Source organism: Capricornis sumatraensis, chromosome 9 (genome assembly GCF_032405125.1).
Source record: "Capricornis sumatraensis isolate serow.1 chromosome 9, serow.2, whole genome shotgun sequence".
Classification (NCBI taxonomy): domain Eukaryota; kingdom Metazoa; phylum Chordata; class Mammalia; order Artiodactyla; family Bovidae; genus Capricornis; species Capricornis sumatraensis.
This window is the reverse complement of record NC_091077.1, coordinates 52,573,570-52,597,540: the sequence shown is the minus strand read 5'-3', so window position 1 is coordinate 52,597,540 and position 23,971 is coordinate 52,573,570. Positions and strand designations below refer to the sequence as shown.

At 49.0% G+C, this 23,971-nt stretch overlaps 1 protein-coding gene across 2 annotated transcripts; it reads left to right on the top strand.

The window, feature by feature from the left end:
- The first annotated feature begins 10,834 nt into the window (after nucleotides 1-10,834).
- PCDH12 (protocadherin 12) lies at nucleotides 10,835-23,971 on the top strand. Of its 2 annotated transcripts, XM_068980023.1 has the most exons (4): nucleotides 10,835-14,017; nucleotides 17,019-17,116; nucleotides 19,210-19,361; nucleotides 22,727-23,971. In XM_068980023.1, the coding sequence occupies exons 1-4, from the start codon at nucleotides 11,147-11,149 to the stop codon at nucleotides 23,194-23,196; spliced, it is 3,591 nt and encodes a 1,196-aa protein (XP_068836124.1). In that variant the 5' UTR covers nucleotides 10,835-11,146; the 3' UTR covers nucleotides 23,197-23,971. The 2 variants fall into 2 exon arrangements, with proteins under 2 accessions (XP_068836124.1, XP_068836125.1); XM_068980024.1 differs by lacking the exons at nucleotides 19,210-19,361; nucleotides 22,727-23,971 and adding an exon at nucleotides 17,550-17,589.

Below are 23,971 nucleotides of genomic sequence, written 5' to 3'. Positions count from 1 at the left end.
CTTCCGTCTTCGGAGCTGTCAGCTGAGCCGGGCGGATCTGGCTGAGAGGCCTCGGCGAGAGAAGGGCTGTGCGCAGACGCCGTGACCGCCCCGGCCCCTCGGCCGCCCCCCGCAGGTCAAACCGGCGCTGCAGCCGCGACCACCGTCACCGTACCGCTGCCCACCAGACGTAAGACTTCAGTATGCCTGTGGAAACGTTGACACAAATGCAGATTCTGGGGCCCCTGCTGGGAATGTGCCTCGGAATTAGAATTTTTACCAATCACTAGAGGTAAATCACGAGGCAGGGAACTACCTGGGGTAGACCTGGTCCCCCAAGTAGAGAAGGCAAGCCTCTTCTACCTCCCGGGATCCCGGTCTCAGAAATGCTACCTATCTTTCTGGCACCTCCACTATGAAGGCATTCTCTCATTGGTCATATTGTAACTGTAATAACTACAGTGTTTATTAAGCATAGGGATGCTTCAAGTCCTGTACTCATGATTTTATGTAAATGTTCACTTCATTATAACCTTACTATTTGTTATTCCTGCTTTACAAGTGAGGAAATTGAGAAAGGTTCAAGAATTTACCAAAGCGTATAGGCTGAGTGGGAATTAAAATTACATGTCCCCTACTACCTCATGCCATATGCAAAAATTAACTCAAAATATAGCAAAGACCTAAACATAAGCAATAAAACTAAAAAATCTCTTAGAAGAAAATGTTGGATTAAATCATGAACTTGGATTATGCAATAGGTTCTTAGGAACAAAAGCACAAGAAATAAAAGAAAAATAAATTAGATTCATCAAAATTAAAAACTTCTGTGCTTCAAAGGACATTATCAAGAAAAGACAACCCACAGAATAGGGGAACAAATTTGAAAATCATATGTCTGATAAAGGTTTAAAAGCCAGAACATATAAAGAACTACAACTCAACAACAGAAAGACCAATAACTCAATTTAAAAATGGGCAAAGGATGTGAATAGACATTTCTCCAAAGAAGCTATACAAATGTTTAGTAAGCATGTGAAAAAAGGCTCGTCATTAGTCATCAGTTTAGTTTCAGTTCAGTCACTCAGTCGTGTCCGACTCTTTGCAACCCCATGAATAGCAGCACGCCAGGCCTCCCTGTCCATCACCAACTCTCGGAGTTCACTCAGACTCACTTCCATCGAGTCAGTGATGCCATCCAGCCATCTCATCCTCTGTCGTCCCCTTCTCCTGCCCCCAATCCCTCCCGGCATCAGGGTCTTTTCCAATGAGTCAGCTCTTTGCATGGGTGGCCAAAGTACTGGAGCTTCAGCTTTATATCATTCCTTCCAAAGAAATCCCAGGGCTGATCTCCTTCAGAATGGACTGGTTGGATCTCCTCGCAGTCCAAGGGACTCTCAAGAGTCTTCTCCAACACCACAGTTCAAAAGCATCAATTCTTCGGCGCTCAGCTTTCTTCACAGTCCAACTTGCACATCCATACATGACCACAAGAAAAACCATAGCCTTGACTAGACAGACCTTAGTCGGCAAAGTAATGTCTCTGCTTTTGAATATGCTATCTAGGTTGGTCATAACTTTTCTTTCAAGGAGTAAGCATCTTTTAATTTCGTGGCTGCAATTACCATCTGCAGTAATTTTGGAGCCCCCAAAAATAAAATCAGCCACTGTTTCCACTGTTTCCCCATCTATTTCCCATGAAGTGATGGGAAATAGTCATCAGGGAAATACAAAACCACAATTAGAAGCCACTTCACACTCACTAGAACCACTGTAATAAAAAGAAAAAAATTTTTTTAATCTCATGATACAGAGAACTGTTTGGTGGTTGTCAGAAGCAAGAGGTGGGCAAGTGGGTGAAGACACAAACTTTTAATTATAAAATAAATAGGTCATTGGGATGTTATGGAAACCGTGGTGAATATAGTACATAATACTCTATATATGAAAGTTGCTAAGAGAATAAATCTTGAATGTTTTCATCACAAGAAAAAAATCTGTATGTATGGTGTTGGATATTAACTACTCACTGTAGAAATCATTTCTCAATACATACATATATTGGATCATTATGTTATACACCTGAAACTAATATAATGTTGTATGCCAGTTACATCTCAATAAAGAATTTTAAAAAAGAAGACACATTATAACAAGTGTTGGTGAAATGGCAAAGAAATTGGAATCCTCATATATTGATTCTGAGGATGTAAAATGGAGTAGCCACTCTGGAAAACAGAGGTCTGCATTTTCATTTTGCACTGAGCGTCACAAATTACATTGCTGGTCCTGCATGCAGGAGAAAGGAAAACTCAAGTGGGAAAAAATTGGGTACTGGAGGGGCTTCCTGACTGCCACAGAAGGGAAATTTTTGAAATGCAAATAATCAGTCCTAATCCTCTGTGCTATAAACCTTGACTGTTACAGAACAGAAACCTAACTATCCCTGTAATGGATATCAAAACCAGAAATGTACTCCTTAAAAAGACAAAGGAAGGAAGAATAATCTCTGAAGTCATCCACTAATACGGTTCATATTCAGCCAAAGGAAATAAAGCCAAGAGTGAAAGCCTACTGCAGCGTGCTCAGAGACGAGACCGTGAATGCAGCCAGAGATCTCCCAGCTGCTAAAAGCGAGGGGACAAAGAACCAGGCCAGGAAAGTCTCACAAAGTCGAAGTGAAAGGTGATTGTGACATCCTGTCAGGGCTTCATGTCAGAGGTCACAGGACAGAGGGAATAGAAGAATTTCGAAGCAGTGTTAAAAGTTTGGATGAATGTTTAAAGTGGACTAAGCAGAGTCCACTTTGGAAGTCAGGTTTGGATAAACAGAGTTTTTTACTTAATTTTCTTTTTAGACTCTGTAAGATTTTTGTACCTTTGGTTTTATGCGCCTGGTTTTGCATCATTTAGTTTAAATTGAGCTTTCCCTACATGCCTAATCATCTGCTGTGCTAAGCATTTTACATGCATTGTTTCATTTTAACACCCAGGACCCCATGACCAAAGTAATTGTATCTCCCCATTTTACAAATGAGGAAATTGAGGTGCTATGGGGTGAAATGATTTTACCAGTGTCATTCAGTGGTGATCTATATAGTATTAGGACCAATTCCTCATCAGTCTGACCCTCTCATATAGCTTGTAAAAGAATTAGGGTTTGTTGAAACAGAAATACAGACAGAATAAAGTCATTCTGGCTTTAAGAATTAAAAGAGGAGGCCCTAGGGAAGTCAGGATTACAGTTTATGATGTCATGATAGGTAGAATGAAAATACAGAGAGAGAGAAAGCGATCTAACTCCATATCCTGTCCTCAGGAACACTAGAAGATGATGGAGTCCAGGGCTAGGAGAGAATGGGTCGTGTGACCTAGACCAGAGGTCAAGACCCTGCCAGTGGGTAGAGAAGCAAAAGTGAGTCACAAAATATGTCTGGTCTTGTAGGGACAGGCAGGCCTTCCATCAGGACCTGCACTGGTTCATCCATCACTGGCATCCAATGGTGTCCAGAGCCTTTGCTGAGCTCTCATCCCCCCTGCCCGGGGGGCCAGCCTCCTTTTCAACGGCCATCCCTCTCAAGCATTCCTGAAACAAGCCTTGACATATACAGGGGCAGCAGCGTGGAAGGGAAAGTCTTGCCCCATCTCTGGGACAGGACTGGATAGTGGCAGGCCTCATCCCAGTACAGAAGTTTCACAACTGATCTCATGTCGTTTATACTTCCTCACTCTGTGGATCTCAAAAAATTTACTACTATCACCTGGAAATCTGAAAAATTGGTGTTTCTTTAAAACAGGGGCTTCGTACTCAAAAATAAAAATTGAGAGCTAAAAGCATAATTATAAATAATTAACAAGTAGAGCGCTATTAATGTCCCATGCGCCACTCTAAATGTTCTGCATGGAGTAAGCTAAACATGACAGTAACCCTGTAACATATTACCATCATCATCATCCCTATTTTAAAGCTAAGGAGACTGATCACAGAGAAGTTAAGTGGCTTGCCATGGTCACACAGATAGGAAATTACAACGCCATGCTTTGAACCCAGGCAATTGGAGTCCTGAGCCCACATTATTAACCTTAATGTTATGCTTAAGTCAGGTTAACACTTTGCCTAAGGAAAGTGCTCAGGTCTGTAAGGAAAAATAGCCAGACTAACCAATGTGGCCAGCTTCCCTGGTCAGTACAGCTCAAACAATACCTCAGGTCATCCCAGGGTTATATAAAAACAGACTCCTAAAAAGGCTTGCAGTGGCTGACAGTATAAAAATGTTTTCTGTGCTTCTGTTCCAAGGTAAAATTTGATTTACAATAATAGGCACAGAATGATCATGTTTATACTTGCAACCTGGCACTTTATTATTATTCCCCTGAATAACAGTGAAAAGAGTTTTGTAACCCCAAGGTAACATGGCACTGTAAGAAGGAAAGAGGGGTGAGATTTAGCAGCAGCTGCCATCATAAATCAGCATACGGCTGTTTCTCTCGGAGCTCCAGGCTCAACTCTTGGCTGTCATAAACTTATAAAGGGGAGTCCCATGAGAATTTATGTAACGATGGGAAGACTTGTATTCCTTCCTGCAAGAATCTTTCTGAAGCAAGGTGAGAATTAGGCTGATTAGATTCTATGTGAAGAAAGAAAACCAAACCAGTGGTTTAGAGGAAAGGAAAATATGGGTCAACTTTAGCTATTTAGCTACTTCCCTTGCCAAAAAACCCTGACCTTGAAAATGGAGAAGAACATGCTGAATTCCACCCAATGAATGAGTGACCGGATGACCAAATAAATTAATGAATGTGATCCAAGCCTCCTCGGGGGTGGTTCTTTTAGTGTGAGAACAGTTACATCCTACAATCACCCAGAAATGCTGAATACATAACAAGGCCAATCAACAGAGTCAGCCTCTGAATATTCATGCACAGATGATGCTCCCAGTCAATATGTTTGATTTTTGTGTTTACTGATAGATTTTCAAATTCACTGTGTAAACCAAAATTCTAAAAATAAAAAGAAGAGGAAAAAGGAAAACAGAGAAGAACTTGTGGTGAGGTCATACTTAACGTCTGGATAGGATTGCCAGATAAAAATACTTAAAAGTTTTTTCACTATCTGAAGTTCAAATTTAACAGTCACTCTATATATATTTTTTAATTTATTTATTGGTTGTTCTGGGTCCACGTTGCTACGCGGCTTTTCTCCAGTTGCGTCAAGTAGGGGCTGCTCTCTAGTTGTAACGCGTGGGATTCTCACTGCGGTGGCCACTCTTGTTGCCGAGCACGGGCTCTAGGATGCTCGGGCTTCAGTAGCTGTGGCTCCCAGGCTCTAAAGCACAGGCCCAGGAGTTGTGGCACAGGGACTTAGTTGCTCCACGGCATGTGGAATCTTTCCAGATCAGGGATCGAACCCATGTCTCCTGCATTGGCAGGCAGATTCTTTACCACTGAGCCCCCAGGGATGCCCCCACCCTGTATTTTTATTTGTTAAACCTGGCAACCTACTTCTGGGCTAAGAACCCTAATTAGAAGAGAGGGCTGAAGAGAATATTTGGTGGACATGCCCACACCTGGGAGTCAGAAGGAAGGCAAACCAAAAGGAGAATCCGAGAAGCAGGCAGAAGGGCCTGCAGAAATATGGAAGAACCAGTGTGCACAGAGCTTCTGCTGAGCACTGATACAGATATAGGACAGAGGTGGGGACCAGGAGGATGCTTGGTGAGAAAGGCCTGATGGCTACAGAGTTCGCCCTTGCCAGGCTGTTAGTGCTTCTAAGAAGCTCTGTGAGCCCATGAGCTACAGCTACTGCAGCCTGCGCATTTGAGAGCCTGTGCTCTGCAGCAGGAGAGGCCACCAGAATGAGTAGCCTGCACACAGCAACAGAGACCCAACACGGCCAAAAGTTTAAAAAATAAATAAAAAGTTTAAGATGCTCTATGTCAGTGGCTCTCAGTGAGGTTGTGGTGGAGAAGGGGTGTGTGGTAGAATGACCGATACTGGGTCATAATATCAGAATCAGATAATAATATCAATATCAGAACTGAGGCCTACATGCTGGAGGTAGCCCTCTTCTCCTCTGAAGATTAGGGAGAGAGACATAAGTGTAACCCTGATTAACTCAGAATTTATGTGGTCCAGTTTTGGAGGCTGTGTTGTGGTAACTAAAGCACAATATAAGTTATAAATCCTTTCTTGCACTTTTCTTGAAAACCATGAAGGAGAGTCAGTTTACAACTATCCATCAGAAAGTCCTTATCATCAACCTACTTCCTTCACAGCCTCGGCTGTTCTCTAAGGTACCCCCTCCACAATATCCTCAACCTTCAGCAATTCCCCTCCCCCTCATCTATTTTCCCTTTTATTATATAGATCAATTAGGCCTCTCTTCCCAGCAAAAAGGTCCAATCAATTTACCCAACCTGGTCCCAAGCGATCTGAAAGATGAAGCATTTTCAAAGAGAGGAAAATAGAGCTGGCAATTATAAAATTCTCTTTGGCAGTCCAGAAAAAAGAAAACTATGAATTGCCCTGTTCATGGTATTTTGAAAAGCTTTCAAGTGACTATGATACGTGGACCCTTTTGAGAGATACCACTCTTGATCAAGACACAAAACCTTTCCACTTCCTGAAAAGTCCTCTCTTGGCAAATTTCTCCCTGCCAAGTATTCTTCTCTCTACAGTGGGCCCAGAAATCCACTCAGATGGGTGGGATTGGACATCTGTGATCCGCCCCCAACAGAGACCACAAACAGTGGGGCAGGACCCAGAACAAGTCCTTGAGTCTCCCAGTCAATGGCCCAGGCTAGAATGCCTCTAACTTCAATAAGGTTTTGCTGGGGAAAAAAAAGAGGCAACTCTTAGGTGGTCCAGTCACCTCCCCAGCCAGAAAGGTCTTGAGAATGAAGGCCCCCAGCTTCATCAGTGCTGCTTTGGTGGTGCATTGATTTGGTGGTGGTGACTACAGCAGTGGCTGGGCAGATTCACAGGGAGTCCTGGGGGTGGGCAGCCAGCCCAGCAGGACATTCCTAATGTGGGGAAATGATCTTAGCCTTCATCCAACTGGTCTTCAAGTCCCTGAAGTGTCAGAGTCTCACCTTGCTGGTCTGAGCCCTCAGGGTTCTTCAGGACACCAGGTATTTAAAGAGATCCTCTGATCCCTGACCCTTCCCACTTCAGTCTCCGACCTCTCCCTATAGTGATGGACCCGAGTGTGAGCAACCCAAAGGGTGGTGGTGAACAAGGCCTCCAAGCAACAACCCCAAGCCTGTCCTCTTTTTAAAAATATTTCAGACTTAGGGATTTGAAACAATTTCTGCTTCTTTGAATCTATTTTTAAGACTCAGGGTGATGTAGGCTTTCCAAACAAATTCCAGTTTTACCCCTTGACATGGGGCTGCTAAAGATCAACTGACCCTGCAGCCAAAAAAGAGGAGGAAGTATTACTAAATGGGGACCTCATTCCTAGAGACAATAGCCTTTAAAAGGTCTGGTGCTTCCTTTGCTGCCCTTGGATTCTTGAAGGGTTGTCTTAGCTTCCTGCACCCAACATGAGTAAAACAGAGAACAATAATAAACCACCTATGAGATCCAAAAGTTTTCATGACCTGTGAGTCCATTTTTTGCATCCATGGGTGCCAATCAAGGCCACACACACACACACACACTCAAATGCCCTTTGAAGAATACTCAAATAAGGGACTTCCCTGGTGGTTTAGTGGTTAAGACTCTGCACTTTCAATGCAGAGGGCAGAGGTTTGCTCCCTGGTTGAGGAATTAAGCAGCATTCCCCCGCCAAAAAACCTCAGGTAAAATCTTGAATTCTATCATCCCCCCTCTGTGGGTGTTCGGTCACAGTTGGCTTCCCACTAGGAAAAATGATTATCACCTGGGTATAGGTCCTTCCGCTGTGCTGCACACAGCACAGAACAGGGGTCTGGAGCTGTGCTGCTGCTGCTGCTGCTAAGTCACTTCAGTCGTGTCCGACTCTGTGCGACCCCATAGACGGCAGCCCACCAGGTTCCTCTGTCCCTGGGATTCTCCAGGCAAGAACACTGGAGTGGGTTGCCATTTCCTTCTCCAATGCATGAAAGTGAAAAGTGAAAGTGAAGTCACTCAGTCGTGTCCAACTCTTAGCGCCCCATGGACTGTAGCCTACCAGGCTCCTCTGTCCATGGGATTTTCCAGGCAAGAGTACCGGAGTGGGTTGCCATTGCCTTCTCCCTGGAGCTGTGGACATTTGTGAACTCCAGCCACTCACCTCCCCGCCTCTCTCCCTTTGGCCACCAGATGGCATTCTGGAAACGTTCTACGCACCAGAGCTTCTTGCACCAAAGCTCCCCTGCATTACTCCTAGCTGGCTGCCTTTCCTCCCTCTTCTCTGTTCCTTTGATCCGTTTCCCAGAGTGCAGCCTGTGGGGCTTTCTGGAAGGCAAATGTGCGTGATCCTGAGCAAGTTACCCAACCTCAATGCTCAGCTTCTTCACCCATGGCCTGTTGTGAGGGTGGCGTGGGATGATGTATGTGAAGCACTCAGCACAAGGCTTGGCAGGTAGCTGCTATTTTCATCATGCAGCTCAGAGCCCTTCCAAAGCTCTCCATAGCCTACAGGACGAGGTCCAAGTCCTTAGCATTGGGCCCCAGGCCCGCCATCATCCAGTGGCCCTGCTGACATCCCCAGCCCAACTTACTTTTCCTCTGTCCACAGACCCCTGTGTCCACAGACCCTCCTGTAGGACCACAAGGAGCCAGCTTACCCACCTCAGGCTTCTTCCATCCTGCTCCCTCCCCCTGCCTTGCCTCCCTGCTGCCCACCCACCTCCTTTGGCTCACTCCTCCACATCCTTCTGGGCGCATCTAAGGGTCCTCCAGGAGGACCTGAATCCAGAGCCACCCCACTGGACCCACTTCTTTCATTTCCCCACCCTGACCTGAAACTACGAGTCCCTTGGGGGTCACTCTGTCCTGCTCACTGCCTTGCACACAGCAGGATGAGTGAGGGTCAGGCAGTGGGGCCACCATGCAGGCTACCACCAGAGGACCTGGGGCCCACATTGGCTCTCTTTGCAGGACAGGTAGCCCTAGCCTGCACTCAAGCTGAGGACACCCTGGGAAGTGAGACTTCCTGGCGGAGAAGACAGAGAAAAAAGTGAAGGGACAAATGCAAGCCCATCTTTACCATTTGCACTCAGGGTATCAAGCCTGGCAAATAATACCAGGTAAACTAGACCCATGCAGTGAGTGCTTTCTCTGTGCCAGGCGCTGCACTGAGCCTTCACTTGTATCATCTCACTGAATCCTTACCAGAAACTCAGGAGATGCAGGATAGTCATGCTCTACTAGAGAAGGAAACTGAGGCCCAAAGAGGTCATGTGACTTGTGCTATGTCTTTAAGCTAGTGAGTGCTCTGTCTGTCTCCAGAGCCAGGGAATATCCTCATTGAATTCAGACCCTGTGCTGTTGGGAATCTCCAGGGAGTAGAATATGAGGGGGTAGGGTGTGGAAAAGAAAGTACAGAGGGGAGCACAGGTGATGCTTAGGCCAAGGAGGTCCTCATCATACCATCCAAATGGCCACAAGCCTCCAGGCCAGTGGCCCGACTGGAGTCACTTTTGTCCCAACAGGCACCTCCAGCCCTAAGGACCTACCTAGGCAAAGTTGACCCTTAACTCCCATCATATCAAATGCTTTACAAACCTCTGGACTCAACCTCAAAGTAAAGTGCAGGACTGGACAATGGTGGGGCAGCAGCAGCAGGAGGAAACGAGAAGGAGCAAGCCACCTCAAGGCCACCCAAGCCAGTTGCCCTCTTGGCCACCTCCTGGGTCTCATCTCTGTGACAGGACTCTTGGACAAGAACTGCAGTGGGGAGTGAAGAACTGGAGAAAGGGAGGGATAGGGAGAGGAAAGTGTGGGAGAGGGAAAGGTATAAAAACCTTCAAGACCAAGGAGTGGGAGGCTGGGGGATTCCCCGGGATAGGAGCTCAAGCTAGACCAGATGTGGAGAACAATGGGCAGGAGGCTGGGGAGCCAGAAGGGAAGCGGGAGGGAGGCCACACCGTTGGGTCAGAGAGGTCATTGTGCTTCAGGAGCCAAGGCCATGGGCTCCTTTACGATCTGGTCTGTGTGGGCAAGGGACTGCTCCACGGCCAGTGCAGGAGCCAGAGCCAGTCCCAAGGCAGGCCAGACTGTGCAGATCACAACACCCACCTCCAATAACAATGTCATTGCTCATGACTCGGGGCCAGGCTTTCCATGCACATTCCATTTCATCTCCAAGATTTCTGCCTGAGAGGTCTACTGTTCTTATTCCCATCTTACTCTCAAGATGAGGCCCAGAGAGGTTGAGTGACTTGTCCCATATGACCCAGCTGGGAACTTGCAGGGTCAGAATTTGAACCCAGGCAGTTCAGCTCTGATGGCCACTCTCTTAATCAGCTCTGCTTCCCTTGAGACAAAAACGGGTATTGGGGCAGAGTCAAGACTGAGATGTAGACAAGGGTGGGAAAAGAGGAGTGGGAGAGGAGCAACGGGAGATGAAGGAAACAAGGAGAGACAAGGAAGGAAGAGAGGCTGAGGCGTGACCCGTCCAGGAGGGGCTCGGGCTCTCTGCTTACTTGGACACAGCAGGGGCTCCCCTCCCCTCAGCGGCCGCCTTCCACATGGACAGCACCTTCCCATCCGGCCTGTCCCCAGCCGCATCCTCCTCAGCGGCAGTCCACTCAGCTTCACGGAAACTCTCTTTCTCTAATTGGCATAGAAACTCACAGCCCTCCCTTTTCCTGTAGGTGGGGTTTCCATAGGAAAAAGCTGCTTCTCTGTTTCCCTGGCCCAGCAACGGTTTGGAAGTCAGATCCCCACATCCTGCTTCACTGGGTCCAGTTCCTCTTGGACCGACTCTTGTCCATCACTGGCTGACGGGGACCCACAGTGCCCTGTACCAGGGCTCTCCTGGCAATTTTACCTCATCGGTCCTTGCACCTCTCAAATCTCTTCTGATGAAAATGGCCTTTCTTTCTGTTAGTTCCATTATCTAATGATGGGACGAGGCTGTGCCAACAGGTCTGGGGGCAGGAGAACGGGGCTAATCAGGTCCCTCAGGAAGCACTGGAGGCCTCGCCCAGCCCCTGAAGAACTCTAGCGGTTTCTGGATCTAGCGCACTCTGGTGGTAAGCATGATGCGACTTCTGTCACTTCTGGGACTTTTGGGGCCAGGTGGCTACTTGTTCCTTTCAGGGGATTGTCAGGAGGTGGCCACTCTCACTGTGAGATATCAGGTGGCAGAGGAGGTACCAGCTGGCACCGTGATAGGGAAGCTGCCTCAGGAACGGGGCCGGGAGGAGGGGCCTGGCCAAGCGGGGGCTGCCTTCCAGGTCCTACAGCTGCCCCAGGGACTCCCCATCCAGGTGGACTCTGAGGACGGCGTGCTCAGCACAGGGAGGCGGTTGGACCGGGAGCAGCTTTGCCGGCAGCAGGATCCCTGCCTGGTGTCCTTTGATGTGCTGGCCACAGGGGAGCGGGCGCTTATTCACGTGGAGATCCAGGTGCTGGACATCAATGACCACCAGCCGCAGTTTCCCAAAGGTGAGCAGGAGCTGGAAATCTCCGAGAGTGCCTCTCTGCGCACCCGGATCCCCCTGGACAGAGCTCTGGACCCAGACACTGGCCCCAACACCCTGCACTCCTACACCCTGTCTCCCAGTGAGCACTTCGCCCTGGATGTCATTGTGGGGCCCGATCAGACAAAACACGCAGAACTGGTGGTGGTGAGGGAGCTGGACCGGGAAATCCACTCATTTTTTGATCTGGTGTTAACTGCCTATGATAGTGGGAATCCCCCCAAGTCAGGCACCAGCTTGGTCAAGGTCAGTGTCCTGGACTCCAATGACAATAGCCCTGTGTTTGCTGAGAGCTCACTGGCCCTAGAAATCCAAGAAGATGCTGCCCCTGGTACTCTCCTCATAAACCTGACCGCCACAGACCCTGACCAAGGCCCCAATGGGGAGGTGGAATACTTTCTCAGTAAGCACGTGCCCCTGGAGGTGCTGAACACCTTCAGTATTGATGCCAAGACGGGCCAGGTGACTCTGCTCCAGCACCTAGACTACGAGAAGAATCCGGCCTATGAAGTGGATGTCCAGGCAAGGGACCTGGGTCCCAATCCCATCCCAGCCCACTGCAAGATTCTCATCAAGGTTCTGGATGTCAATGACAATGCCCCAAGCATCCACATCACGTGGGCCTCCCAACCGCTGCTGGTGTCCGAAGCTCTTCCCAAGGACAGTTTCATTGCTCTCATCATGGCCAACGACCTGGACTCAGGAAACAATGGCCTGGTCCACTGTTGGCTGAGCCAAGAGCTGGGCCACTTCAGGCTGAAAAGGACCAATGGTAACACATACATGCTGCTCACCAACGCCACACTGGACAGAGAGCAGTGGCCCCAATATACCCTCACTCTGTTGGCCCAAGACCAAGGACTCCAGCCCTTATCAGACAAGAAACAGCTCAGCATTCAGATCAGTGATGCCAATGACAATGCACCTGTGTTTGAGAAAAGCAGGTACCAGGTCTCCACTCGGGAAAACAACCTACCCTCTCTCCACCTCATCACCATCAAGGCCCATGATGCAGACCAGGGTGTTAATGGGAAAATCTCATACCGCATCCAGGACTCCCCAGTTTCTCACTTGGTAGCTATTAACTCAGACACAGGTGAGGTCACCGCACAAAGGTCACTGGACTATGAACAGATGGCCAGCTTTGAGTTCCTGGTGATTGCAGAGGACAGCGGGCAGCCCCAGCTCTCATCCAGTGTCTCTGTTTGGGTCAGCCTCCTGGATGCCAATGATAATGCCCCAGAGGTGATTCACCCCATACTGAGCAATGGGAGAGCCAGCCTCTCGGTGCTTGTAAACGCCTCCACAGGTCATTTGCTGGTGCCCATTGAGAATCCCAATGGCCTGGGCCCAGCAGGCACTAACATACCACTACAGGCCACCTCCAGCTCTCGGCCATTCCTTTTGGTGACTATCATAGCAAGAGATGCAGACTCGGGTGCAAATGGAGAGCTTCTCTACACCATTCGGAGTGGGAATGAAGCCGGTGTCTTCGTCCTCAGCCCCAACCTGGGGCAGCTGTTCATCAACATCACCAATGCCAGCAGCCTCACTGGGAGTGAGTGGGAGCTGGAGATTGTGGTGGAAGACCGAGGCAGCCCCTCCTTGCAGACCCGAGCCCTGCTGCAGGTCTTGTTCGTCACCAGTGTGGACCACTTGAGGGATTCAGCCCGTGAGCCAGGGGCCCTGAGCACATCGGTACTCACGGTGATTTGCCTGGTCGTACTGCTTGCTGTCTTTGGGTCGATCTTGATTCTGATCACGTCTATCTGCCGGACGGAGAAAAAGGACAACAGGGCCTACAACTGTCGGGAGGCAGAGTCCACCTACCGTCACCAGCCCAAGAGGCCCCAGAAACACATTCAGAAGGCAGACATCCAACTTGTGCCTGTGCTAAGGGGCCAGGTGGATGAGCCTGGCGAAGTCGGGCAGCCCTCCAAGCATGTGGGCGAGGAAGCAATCATGGAAGCAGGCTGGGACTCCTGCCTGCAGGCCCCCTTTCATCTCACACCGACTCTGTACAGGACTCTGCGTAACCAAGGCAACCAGGGAACGCTGGCCGAGAGCCGAGAGGTGCTGCAGGACACTGTCAACCTCCTTTTCAACCATCCCAGGCAGAGGAACGCCTCCCGGGAGAACCTGAACCTTGCCGAGCCCCAGCCTGGCCAGCCCCGCTCAAGGCTCCTGAAGGCTGCCGGCAGCCCCACAGGAAAAGTGCCTGGAGACCAGGGCAGCGAGGAGGCCCCACAGAGCCCGCCAGCCTCCTCTGCAACCCTGAGGCGGCAGCGGAATCTCAATGGTAAAGTAGCCCCTGAGAAAGAATCAGGCCCCCGTCAGATCCTGCGGAGCCTGGTCCGGCTGTCTGTGGCCGCCTTTGCGGAGCGGAACCCTGTAGAGGAGCTCACCATGGATTCGCCTCCTGTTCAGGTACCTCTCTCTCTGGTCACCCCTGGGCCACCACAAATAGCATCAGACCCCGTCACCCTCCCATTCATTCCTTAGGCTCACCAAGCACCTTAGGATGCACTGGGGGCAGTGGTTCAGCTCTGGAGTCAAAAGAATTTAGCTGTGTGATCCTGGACAAATGACTTACTGTCTCTGAGCTTTAGTTTCCTTATCTATAAAGCAGGGATGGCAGTAAGAGCATCTGCCTCACAGAATTGTCACTTAATTCCTATTGAGGACTTACTCAGAGCACCTGGCACAACCAGACACACAGCAAAGGGAGCGAGCAACAGTACCTGCCTTCATCTCATTTGGGCAGTTTTCCCTGTGAAGCAAGCTGGCATGGGCATTACTGCCCCCGGGTCTCAGGGGCTGCCTGAGACCCCAGAGGTTGCCGGCTAGGCCAGCTGGGTAAGGCAGTGGAAACAACCATGGGACTTGGGAGTTAGGCAGATCTAGGTTCCAATTTCGGCACAGTCACTTTAGGAGCTGGGCAACATTATCTTATTTTCTTCATCTATAAGACGGGAGTTGTGATACCAAACTTACCTGTGTCTACCTCCCAGGGGGTTGAAGATTAAATGGGATGATGAATGGCTGTGTTCTAGGGTTTACTGGACACAAATGGAAAGCTTTTTCTGGGATGGGGCCTGATCTCACATCTATATCGACTCCTCTGAACCCCAGATCATTTCTCTGTGATCAAGGCACACTTCTGTCGTGAGGCAGGCCATCAGCTCATGTTTCCTGCAGAGCAAGGACATGGCTTCCTTCCCCTACTTCTTCCCCAGGAAGCCACCTGGAGGCGGCCCAGCTGCTCTTTCAGGAGTCCTGCCCTGGCTCTGTGCAGCCCCAGAAGTGTTGCCCAGAGCCATTCATTCATTCACCTATTCATTCATCAAATGCTTATTGAATAAGCTCTTTGTGTCAAATATGGTGCTGGTGGTTGCCAGAGACAGCAGAGAGCAGGCCCTGCGGGTGACCCTATTGAAAGAGAGAAGGGCACCCAGGTGAGATCGACATAAAGGTAAGAGGCACCTTGCCTAATTCTTGTGTCTTTCCAATAGCGTAGTGCTGCAGTGGAGTCAGATCTGGGTTAAAATTCCATCCAGCCCTGCCTCTAATTGCTAGGTAGCCCCTGTGAGCCTCAGGTGCCACATCTGCAAAATGGGTATAATAGCATCCTTTTCCTTGGGTTACTGAAGAAGGACATGATATTAGATACCACTGGACAGTTAGTGAGTGCTTATCCTGAGATCTATTACTAAGTGATTTATAGATGTTCACTCATTAAATACTCATATCCACAACCAACACATGGCCTGGGTCTTGTTATTATCCCCTGTTTTATTGCTGAGGAAACTGAGCCTCAGGATTCCTTAAGGTCACACAGATGGGAAATGGAGCAGGGGAAGATTTAGGATTTGAACCTGAGTCTGACTCGAGTCTGACTCTAGCTGTGAAATGACCCAGAATGACAGCACATCACCTAGGGGCTGGCACTCAGGGTGTGTCCCTGAAGTATCGGCTGTCACTCGAGAAAAGGGTGGCAGGTGCCTTAGGAGGGTTTCTGGGCCTGGGCCAGGAGGTGGGAATGGCCTTGAGGCAGCAGTGGGGCCCTGACACTCCCAAGTCACAGTGAAACCCCAGTCCCAGCCACCTCCCCTTCCAGACCTCCTCTGAGGTCGGCCCTTTCTGTTACAGCTGCCCAAAGGGCAGAGGGATCTCCTCAGCAGGGAGGTGAGTTGGGCCCGGGAGGCAGACACAACATTTCTAGGAGTAACAGTCCAAACCCCTCGACTCTGCGGAGCATTTTAAACTTTAAAACCACCTAATTAATCCTGACAAGCCTGAGAAGGCTGGGTAGGATTTTTAGATTCACCTTAGAGATGAGGAAACTGAGATCTGAGTACATCTAAAAACCTGCACGTCATCACACACCAAGCTAGAAATGACTTTGACTTGGTCTGTTGCTTCCCTCATAAGAGCCTGTGGGGCCTAGCCCTAAACATCTCACCCACCCCTGTCCCCATTCACCAGCCTTTCTGAAACTCCACTGTCTCCTCTGGCCTTTCAGCTTGAGTACCTTCTAACTGAAACTCCTTTCACCCCTCGCCAAGACTCTCACCCTCTCTCCACTTGCTAACCCTCTATGGGAACTCCAGGTCTCAGTAGAGGGGCCTGTGATGCACTATGAACTCAGAAAACATTTGCTGAAATAAGTGAATGACTTCCCCCTGTAGCCACAGCCCCCATACACACACACAACTGCCTCCTTGCTCTAAGTTGGATGAGGGGCTTTCATCTGCTCCACTTCACCTCTATCTTTTCCCAACTCCGATGTAAGCCCCCATAGTAGCCCACATGCCCTGTCTCCCCTGACTGTTCTCCCAGGCAGACTGGGAGTTCCCTGAGGGCAGCGACTGGGCCGTGATCTCATTCTTACTCCCATAGCAAGCACAGGCCCTGGCACAAGCAGGCTCTCATTAAATACTTGTCGAGTGAATGAACGGATGAATAAATGGTTCAAAGACACCCTCTGCCTTCTTATAACATAGTTACATATGACCCACCAACATTGGCTGAGTGTTTGAATACTGCTGAAGAGGGGGATATAACACTTTAAGATGATTCTTATTGAAGTAATAATACAATTATAGTCAGGAAATGCCTTTTCCACCCCCATCCCACAGTGTCCACCGGGAGCAGGTCTCATGGGGCCCCCCAGAGGGCCCTTATTCTTTCTCTCAGACACCCAGTTCCCGGGGAATCTGTAGTTGACACAAAGCCAAGCAGGGAACCTGCCTGCACACATCCCTGCCTCCGTCACCATCACTGTTCACCATCCCCCATCCGATCCACAAACATCTGAAGCTGGAGGAAAGACTATAAAAAGAAAGCGCCGGCACTGAGGGAAACATCCGGTAAGGAAGTGTGCTGGGTCGGAATTGTGTGGAGTCAACAGATTTTTCCTGTCTTGTAGCAAATCTCCCAGCTGCTGTCCTTGCTGCATCAGGGCCAATTCCAGCCCAAACCAAACCACCGGGGAAATAAGTATTTGGCCAAGCCTGGCAGCAGCAGGTAAGCAGCACGTAGCCCCAACTCTGGCTTCTCAAGCCCCCTCCCCACCAGCCTGCCCTAACCCCTGCAGCCTCTGTGCTGCAAGGAAGGGTGAGCACATTCCAGATGCTACTTCCCTGGGAGACTGCAGAGAACAGCACCCATCCCCCCACCCAGACAGCTTGGTCCTGGAGCTACTGTATTAATAGTATTTACAGGACCCAGAGTCAATAAGGAAATGACTTCATCCCTGAGGCTCTATCTGTCCTCTGACTTCAGAGGGACTAGACTATGGACTTTAAATCTGCAACGTTCAGCCTTCTTGCTCTTGACCCTTAAATATAATATGAAGGTTCCTGGCTAAGGATATGGGTATGTGGGTGTGTTTCTTTGGGCTGTCCTAGAATTAAAGAGACCTCAAGAGGACAACTAATTTAACTCCCTCTTGTTACAGATGGAGAAACTGAGGCTCTAAGTAGTTTGATCCTACCCAGCTACGTAAACTTGAGTAAGTCAGATCAAGCCTCAGGCCTGCAGTTTCTCATCTGTGAGATGGAGGTCGCCACTTCCTTGTAGTGATGGGGTAAGAATTTAGTGACCGCAAGTGTTCTAAGCCTGTAGCCCAATGCCTGGAACAAAGGAGGTATACAAACAATGCTAAGTCCTTTCCCCTTAAAGTGACTTTGCTCAAGGTCAAGTAACCAGTGAGTGGCAAAGCTGGGACTGGCTCTTAGGACACTCACTTCCAGTTCAGTGCTCTTGTTGTGACAACTTATAGTCATTTTGTTTGGTTGGTTTTTGGCGAAAATATCTAGAAACACTGTAGAGTAGGGGTGAGCACATATACTCCAGAGTCATCTCAGCCTGCCTTTGAAATCTGACTTCATCACTTAACCTGTGGGAACCTTGGGCAAGATGCATAATCTTTATAAGTCTTGGTTTTCTCATTTGTAAAATGAGGATGATAACAAGAGAAGCCCTTATAGAAGTGAAAGGTTTGATGAGAAGGCGAATATACCTTGCAAAGCATATGTCTGACTCAGAGTAATTGCTCAATAAACATTAGTTGTTGTCATTACTTGCAAACTTGCCACCTTCCTGCTGAAATGGCCATAGAGAAAAAGCAGCAAGGACCCCAGGCCTTAAAGGCTGTTGGGGAGCCTTCCCAGATGCTGGGATGAGAAGCCAGGCTTACCCACTGTGCTGAGGTAGTCCCAGGAACTGGCCTCCTCAGTGACAGAGGGCAGCCATGGGAGGGAGAGGCCAGGGAGATAGCAAGAAACCCCATAGTAGACTCTTAGTAGTTTTGGGATGCCTTACCTCAGCTGCATCCTCTATTGACCTGCTCTTCTGGTCTGGGATTTAGCCTCAAACAAGGAGAAGGGAACATTCAGTCATTCAGTCCACCAGGTATTTATTAAGCACCTACTATGTGCCAACCTCTGTTCAGAGCACTGGTGAGAGAAGACACAGACAAAAATCCTTGCCCTTGGAGACCTCCCTGATGGTCCAGTGGCTCAGACTCCGCATTTCCAATGCAGGGGGCTCAGGTTCGATCCCTAGTCAGGAAACTAGATGCCACATGCTGCAACTAAGACCTGGAATAGCCAAATAAGTAAATAAAAATAAATACTAAGAAAAAGAACCCTGCCATCACTGGAACTCATACTCGGCTGGAGGGATGGAGAGATGGAAGGGTGATTGCGCTGGATCAACCAAGGTTTACTAAACTCCTACTCTGTACCAGGTAACGAGAAGGAATGCAGGGACAATGGTGAATAATATCTGTGCATTCAGTCACTTTTGTTTGCTGAGTGCTTACAACACTGTGCTAAGGCCTTTACCTGCGACACCTCATTTTATCCCCACAATGCCCCGTAAGGTGGTTGTTATTTATTGCTCTCATTTTACAGATGAAGAAACAGACTCAGAGTAGGCAAGAGGGCTGGGATCAAGAAACCCAGGTTGGTCTAACTCTGAAGTCTGGGCTGGGAACCTAGTTCACTTTGCAGATGAATGAATGCTGGCATGAATAGCAGAATATTCATAAGCAGGAATGAATGAATCTGTGTGTGAATTTCCTCACTGGTGGAATGGATTGGCTTCCTCTGCAGGAGTGCAATCCCAGACACAGATGGCCCAGGCGCCAGGGCTGGTGGCCAGGCAGAAGCAGACCAGGAGGAAGGACCCCTGGACCCTGAAGAGGACCTCTCTGTGAAGCAGCTGCTAGAAGAAGAGCTGTCAAACCTCCTGGACCCCCACACAGGTAGGGACTTCCCAGGGTCACCCTGACCCCACTTCTGCCCCTACAGTTCCTTCCTGTGCCCAGGCTTCAGAGAGCTGCTCCAATCCACTGCAGGGAAACACAGCTAGTCTATTTCTGGAGAAGACTATCAGCAACATTTTTTACTTCCCCTGGAGCTTCAGGTCTTCATTTGTTTAAAGACCAGATTCGTCTTTGATTATGCATTTAAAAAATCATCAAAGAATAGTGAACAATTACTGAGCTCTTGGTGTGTGCCAGGTACTAAGGAAGAGTCTTGCAGGCATAATCTCAAGTTAAGCTTCCACACAGTCGTCTGAGGTAGACATTAGGAGTTCCAACTTAGAAATCAGCAAACTGAGGCTCAGAAAGGTATCACAGCCTGCCCAGAATCACCTAGCTCATCAGTGATGGAAGGGAAGTCAACCTGGGCCCACCTACCATTAGGGGACCTCTCTTTACCTCCTAAACCACTCATCTGCATTTCTTTAATGTGTTTGAAGACCCCTTTACCATGAGAACTCAAGAATCTGCTGGCCCTCCCACACCTCCCCGACAACACACATCAGTCAGCCTCCTCCAAGTAACACACACTAAGTCTGACCTATGCTGTGGTTTTCTGTTGCATAGTTAATAATCTGTTTCTCATCTGGTCATATTTGTGTGCTGAAGGCATGGCAGGGATTCCCCTTTCCTTGGTTAAAAAAATATAGCTAACATTTATTGAGTGCTTTCTGTGTGCTAGTCCCTCTCCTCAGTGCCTCACGAGAAAATCTTCTGAGATTGGGACTATTCATTATCCCCATTTCATAAAAGAAAAAAAAAAAAACAAAACTGAGGGGCCAGGGTTTTAATAATTTTCCCAAGGTTGTGCAGCCTATGGTTATTAACCCAGGCAGTGTGGCTCTAAATTAAAATTAAGTAAAATGAAATCTACTTAAAAGTAAGTAAAATGAAAAATTCAGTTCCTCAGTCATACCAGCCATGTTTCCAGTGCTACATGCGGCTAATGGATATTGCTTTGGACGGCACAAATACAGAGAACTTTATAGGACTGCATTGTCTAGAATGTAGAGCTATGAGGTCCATTCCAATAACCAATAGCCATATGTGAAAATGGCTGGACCAGCTGAGATGTGATAGAAGTATAAAACACACTCCAGAGTTTGAAGACTTAGTATGAAAACAGAATGTAAAACATCTCATTAATAATTTTAAAACTATTGATTACATGATAAATGATATTAAATATAAACAATTTACATAAATTAATCTCACCTTTTCTTTTTACTGTTTAAATCTGGCTATTAGAAAATTTCAGATGACCTCAGGGCTGGTGTTATATCTGTATGCCCCAGCTTTGTGCTGGAACCTGTGGGCTTAATTCCCATGTGGTCCTGACTCCTCATAGCACAGAGGGCAAGGAGCACAGGAGGATGGTAACAAGTTGGGGAACGAGTAGCACAGCAACGGTAGCAGAGCCTGCGCTGCCCATAGGGCTGCACCGTGATGGGGCTACTGGTGAATGTGCCTGACACTGGGGTCTCGGTTGCATCAGGTAAAAGCCCCCCTGGAGGATGTGATGATGCTCGTATTTTACTGGCTGCATGAGCTCACTGCATCCTCATAGCCACCTACAAGATAAATGCTACTATCTCACCACTTTATAAGAGAAAAAAAGAGGCTCAGAGAGATTAAGCAAGTTTTCCAAGTTCACACTGCTCATAAGCTGCACAGCTAGGAAATTAAACCCCAGTCTGCCCAGTGCCCACCTGCCTCAGAGTGAATTCACCATCATGTTTCAGCCATTCTCCTACACTCCACTGATTTTCTCATTCCAAGCTTCATTCCTTCTGAAGCCCTCTGACCCTTATACAAGGAAAAGCCTGATTCTGTAACACCAAAAGAGTTCCAACCTTATTACCCCAGAGTCTCAGGGAACTAAGGTTTACATTTCCCAAATGTCCAGGGTTAATATTTATGTTCATTTAATCATTCAATAAATGTTCACTGAGCCCTGGGCATGGGCTGGACTAGTCAGAAAGGGGCTGCCTCACAGCCTGCATAGCCCCGCACTGACAAGGCAAGACCAAGACTCATTTATCAATAGAAACAGCATTTAGCTGTATTTTGGGATAACTTTTCAAAATCACAAAAGTAATATTTGGTTAATAGAGACAAATGTAGATAAACAAAAAGGGAATAAATCATTTCTGCCCGGGGCAATTTCAGCTAACACTTCGACTTCTCCCTTTCCAGTCTTTCACTCTATGCACAGGCTTTAAACCGGCTCACCTTAAGCAAGTATTAAATACACATTAAAGTAGTTGTTGTGCTTTTTCTTTAAACATACAGATTCTTAACCACAAGGCCTATGCTTTGTCTCCTCTGCCCTGGTCTCTATCACTGGGCCTGGGATTGGTTTCCTAAGACAGGATTTTCTGTTGAAGAGATGGCAAATGGAGACGTGTGATGGTGGGATTCGGGGTCAGGGCGACTCTTTTTCACTGCCCCATGCCTTTTCCGGGACAGCTCTTAGGCAGCCAGCCCCTTCACAGGTTTCCTGCAGCTTGAGAGGCGAAGGTTGAGGTGTCGAGAGCATGAGGTGTCGAGAGCATGTGGTGTCGAGAGCGAGTGACAGTACAGACCTTAGCAGGCCAGGGAAACCAGAACCTCAGGTGAGCACCTAGCATCCAGGGAGAGAGGAAGGGCACATTCTCCAGACAGTGGGTCTCAGTGGTTCAGTCACAGGGGGCTTCCAATCATCAGACCTGGGGGTCAAATCTGGGCTTGGGTGCCTAGTAGATGAATGACTGAACTTCCCGGAAATCGTTTCCTCATCCATAAAATACTCTTGACTTCAAAGGTGTGTGTGGAGGTTAAATGAGATAATTATGTAAATTGTTTGGCACAGAAATACTTAATAAGTGGTCACTATTATTATTATTATGAATAGGAAAGGAAGGCAGCAACAAGCCAGGAACTACAGCATTGGCTAAAAAGGGGAATCCCTCCAGCGCTCCCATCCTCAACTAGTGGTGTCTGTCCTGAGGGAGTGAAAATACAGGGACGGATGGAGGCCACCTAAACCCGAAACACCCCTGGGGACTGGGAGATGCTTTAGAAAGAGGCCAATTTCTAATTCTAGGCCTTCCTCCTCCCGCGGCCGCGTCCTCACTCCAGCTCACCAGCGAACCTCAGTCGCTGCCTTCCTGCCCAGCGCGCTTCCTCGTCAGGGCCTCTTCCTTCCCGCCCCCCTCCGGCCGCCCCATCTGTCCCCCCCATTTCCCTTCCCTCCTTTGTCTGGCGCCCCGCCCGCCCGCCCGGGGCTCCGCCCTCACCGACCGCGTCCCCTTCGCCCCCTGCAGGCCTGGCCCTGGACCGGCTGAGCGTCCCCGACCCGGCCTGGATGGCAAGACTTTCTTTGCCCCTCTCCACCAACTACCGTGACAACGTGTTCTCCCCGGACGCTGCGACCTCGGAGGAGCCCAGGACCTTCCAGACGTTCGGCAAGGCGCCCGAGCTGAGCCCGACAGGCACGCGGCTGGCCAGCACCTTCCTGTCGGAGATGAGCTCGCTGCTGGAGATGCTGCTGGAGCAGCGCCCCGCCGTGCCGGTGGAGGCCGCCTCCGAGGTGCTGCGGCGGCTCTCTGTCTGCGGGAGGACCCTCAGTCTAGACCTGGCCACCAGCGGGGCCGCGGGCTCCGAAGGCCTCACGGGCCTCGCTGGGAACAAGGGGGCCGAGAGCAGGACCAGCAGTGGCAGCAGCAGCAGCAGCAGGGGCCAGTGGATCCAGGAACCGGGGACCCTGGGGGATGTTAGGAAGCCCAGGCCCTGAGGATTCTGGGACAGGAACTGGTGTCTCTAATCTTTGAACTCACTGACCAGAGGTGGCCTGAGAACTTTAGGGTGATGGATGCTGCCCCACAGAGGAGGCAGGAGCCCCAGGACAAAGAGCTGGCTGACCAAAGCAACCCCATGTTAAGTGCTGGCTCTACCTGTGGAATTTTTGGAGGAGGGAAGCAGTTTGTGGCTAAGTGTTTGCTGGCAAAACACATGGAAGGAGAGCACAGAGGGTTCATCCTCTTTGCAAAATAGATGCCAAGGAGCATCCCAAGTAGGAAGGAGGGCCTGGTTGCACCCTGGAGGGTTGGGGACTGGATCCTGGGGCACCAGGCAAAGCTCTCTGACCTACTAATAAAAGGAAATACAGTGGGTAGTTACCCTGTTTGCACCTGTCAGGAGGGACAGGGAAAAGGGAAGAGTAGGGTGAGGGTTGTCATCCAGTCGCTGGCCGGAGTGTCATTGTGGGCCTGCATGGGAGGGTGCATAGTGTTAGGTCAGCGGTGATGGACATAGGTACACTTGACCCTCGCTCCCCTATTGCTACAGTATCAAATAATCCGCTTCCCAGGTGAAAATTAAAGCTAAGAAAAGCACGAGTATTTATAGAGTATTAACAGGGGCCAGGCACAAGTCTTTACAATAGGATTTCATTTCATTTCCTCACAACCAGAGGAAGGGAGATGTTATTATCCCCATTTCACATACAAGGCCATGAGACTTGGGAGAGGCTGAGTGTCTTGCCCAAGATCAAGCAGAGAAAGGAGGCA

Excerpts from the sequence above, each read along its gene's own strand:
- PCDH12 (XM_068980023.1), top strand. The coding sequence starts at position 11,147 with ATGATGCGACTTCTGTCACTTCTGGGACTTTTGGGGCCAGGTGGCTAC. Across the intron at positions 14,018-17,018 it reads TGGATTCGCCTCCTGTTCAG|CAAATCTCCCAGCTGCTGTC; the intron begins GTACCTCTCTCT and ends CCTGTCTTGTAG. Across the intron at positions 17,117-19,209 it reads GCCAAGCCTGGCAGCAGCAG|GAGTGCAATCCCAGACACAG; the intron begins GTAAGCAGCACG and ends CTTCCTCTGCAG.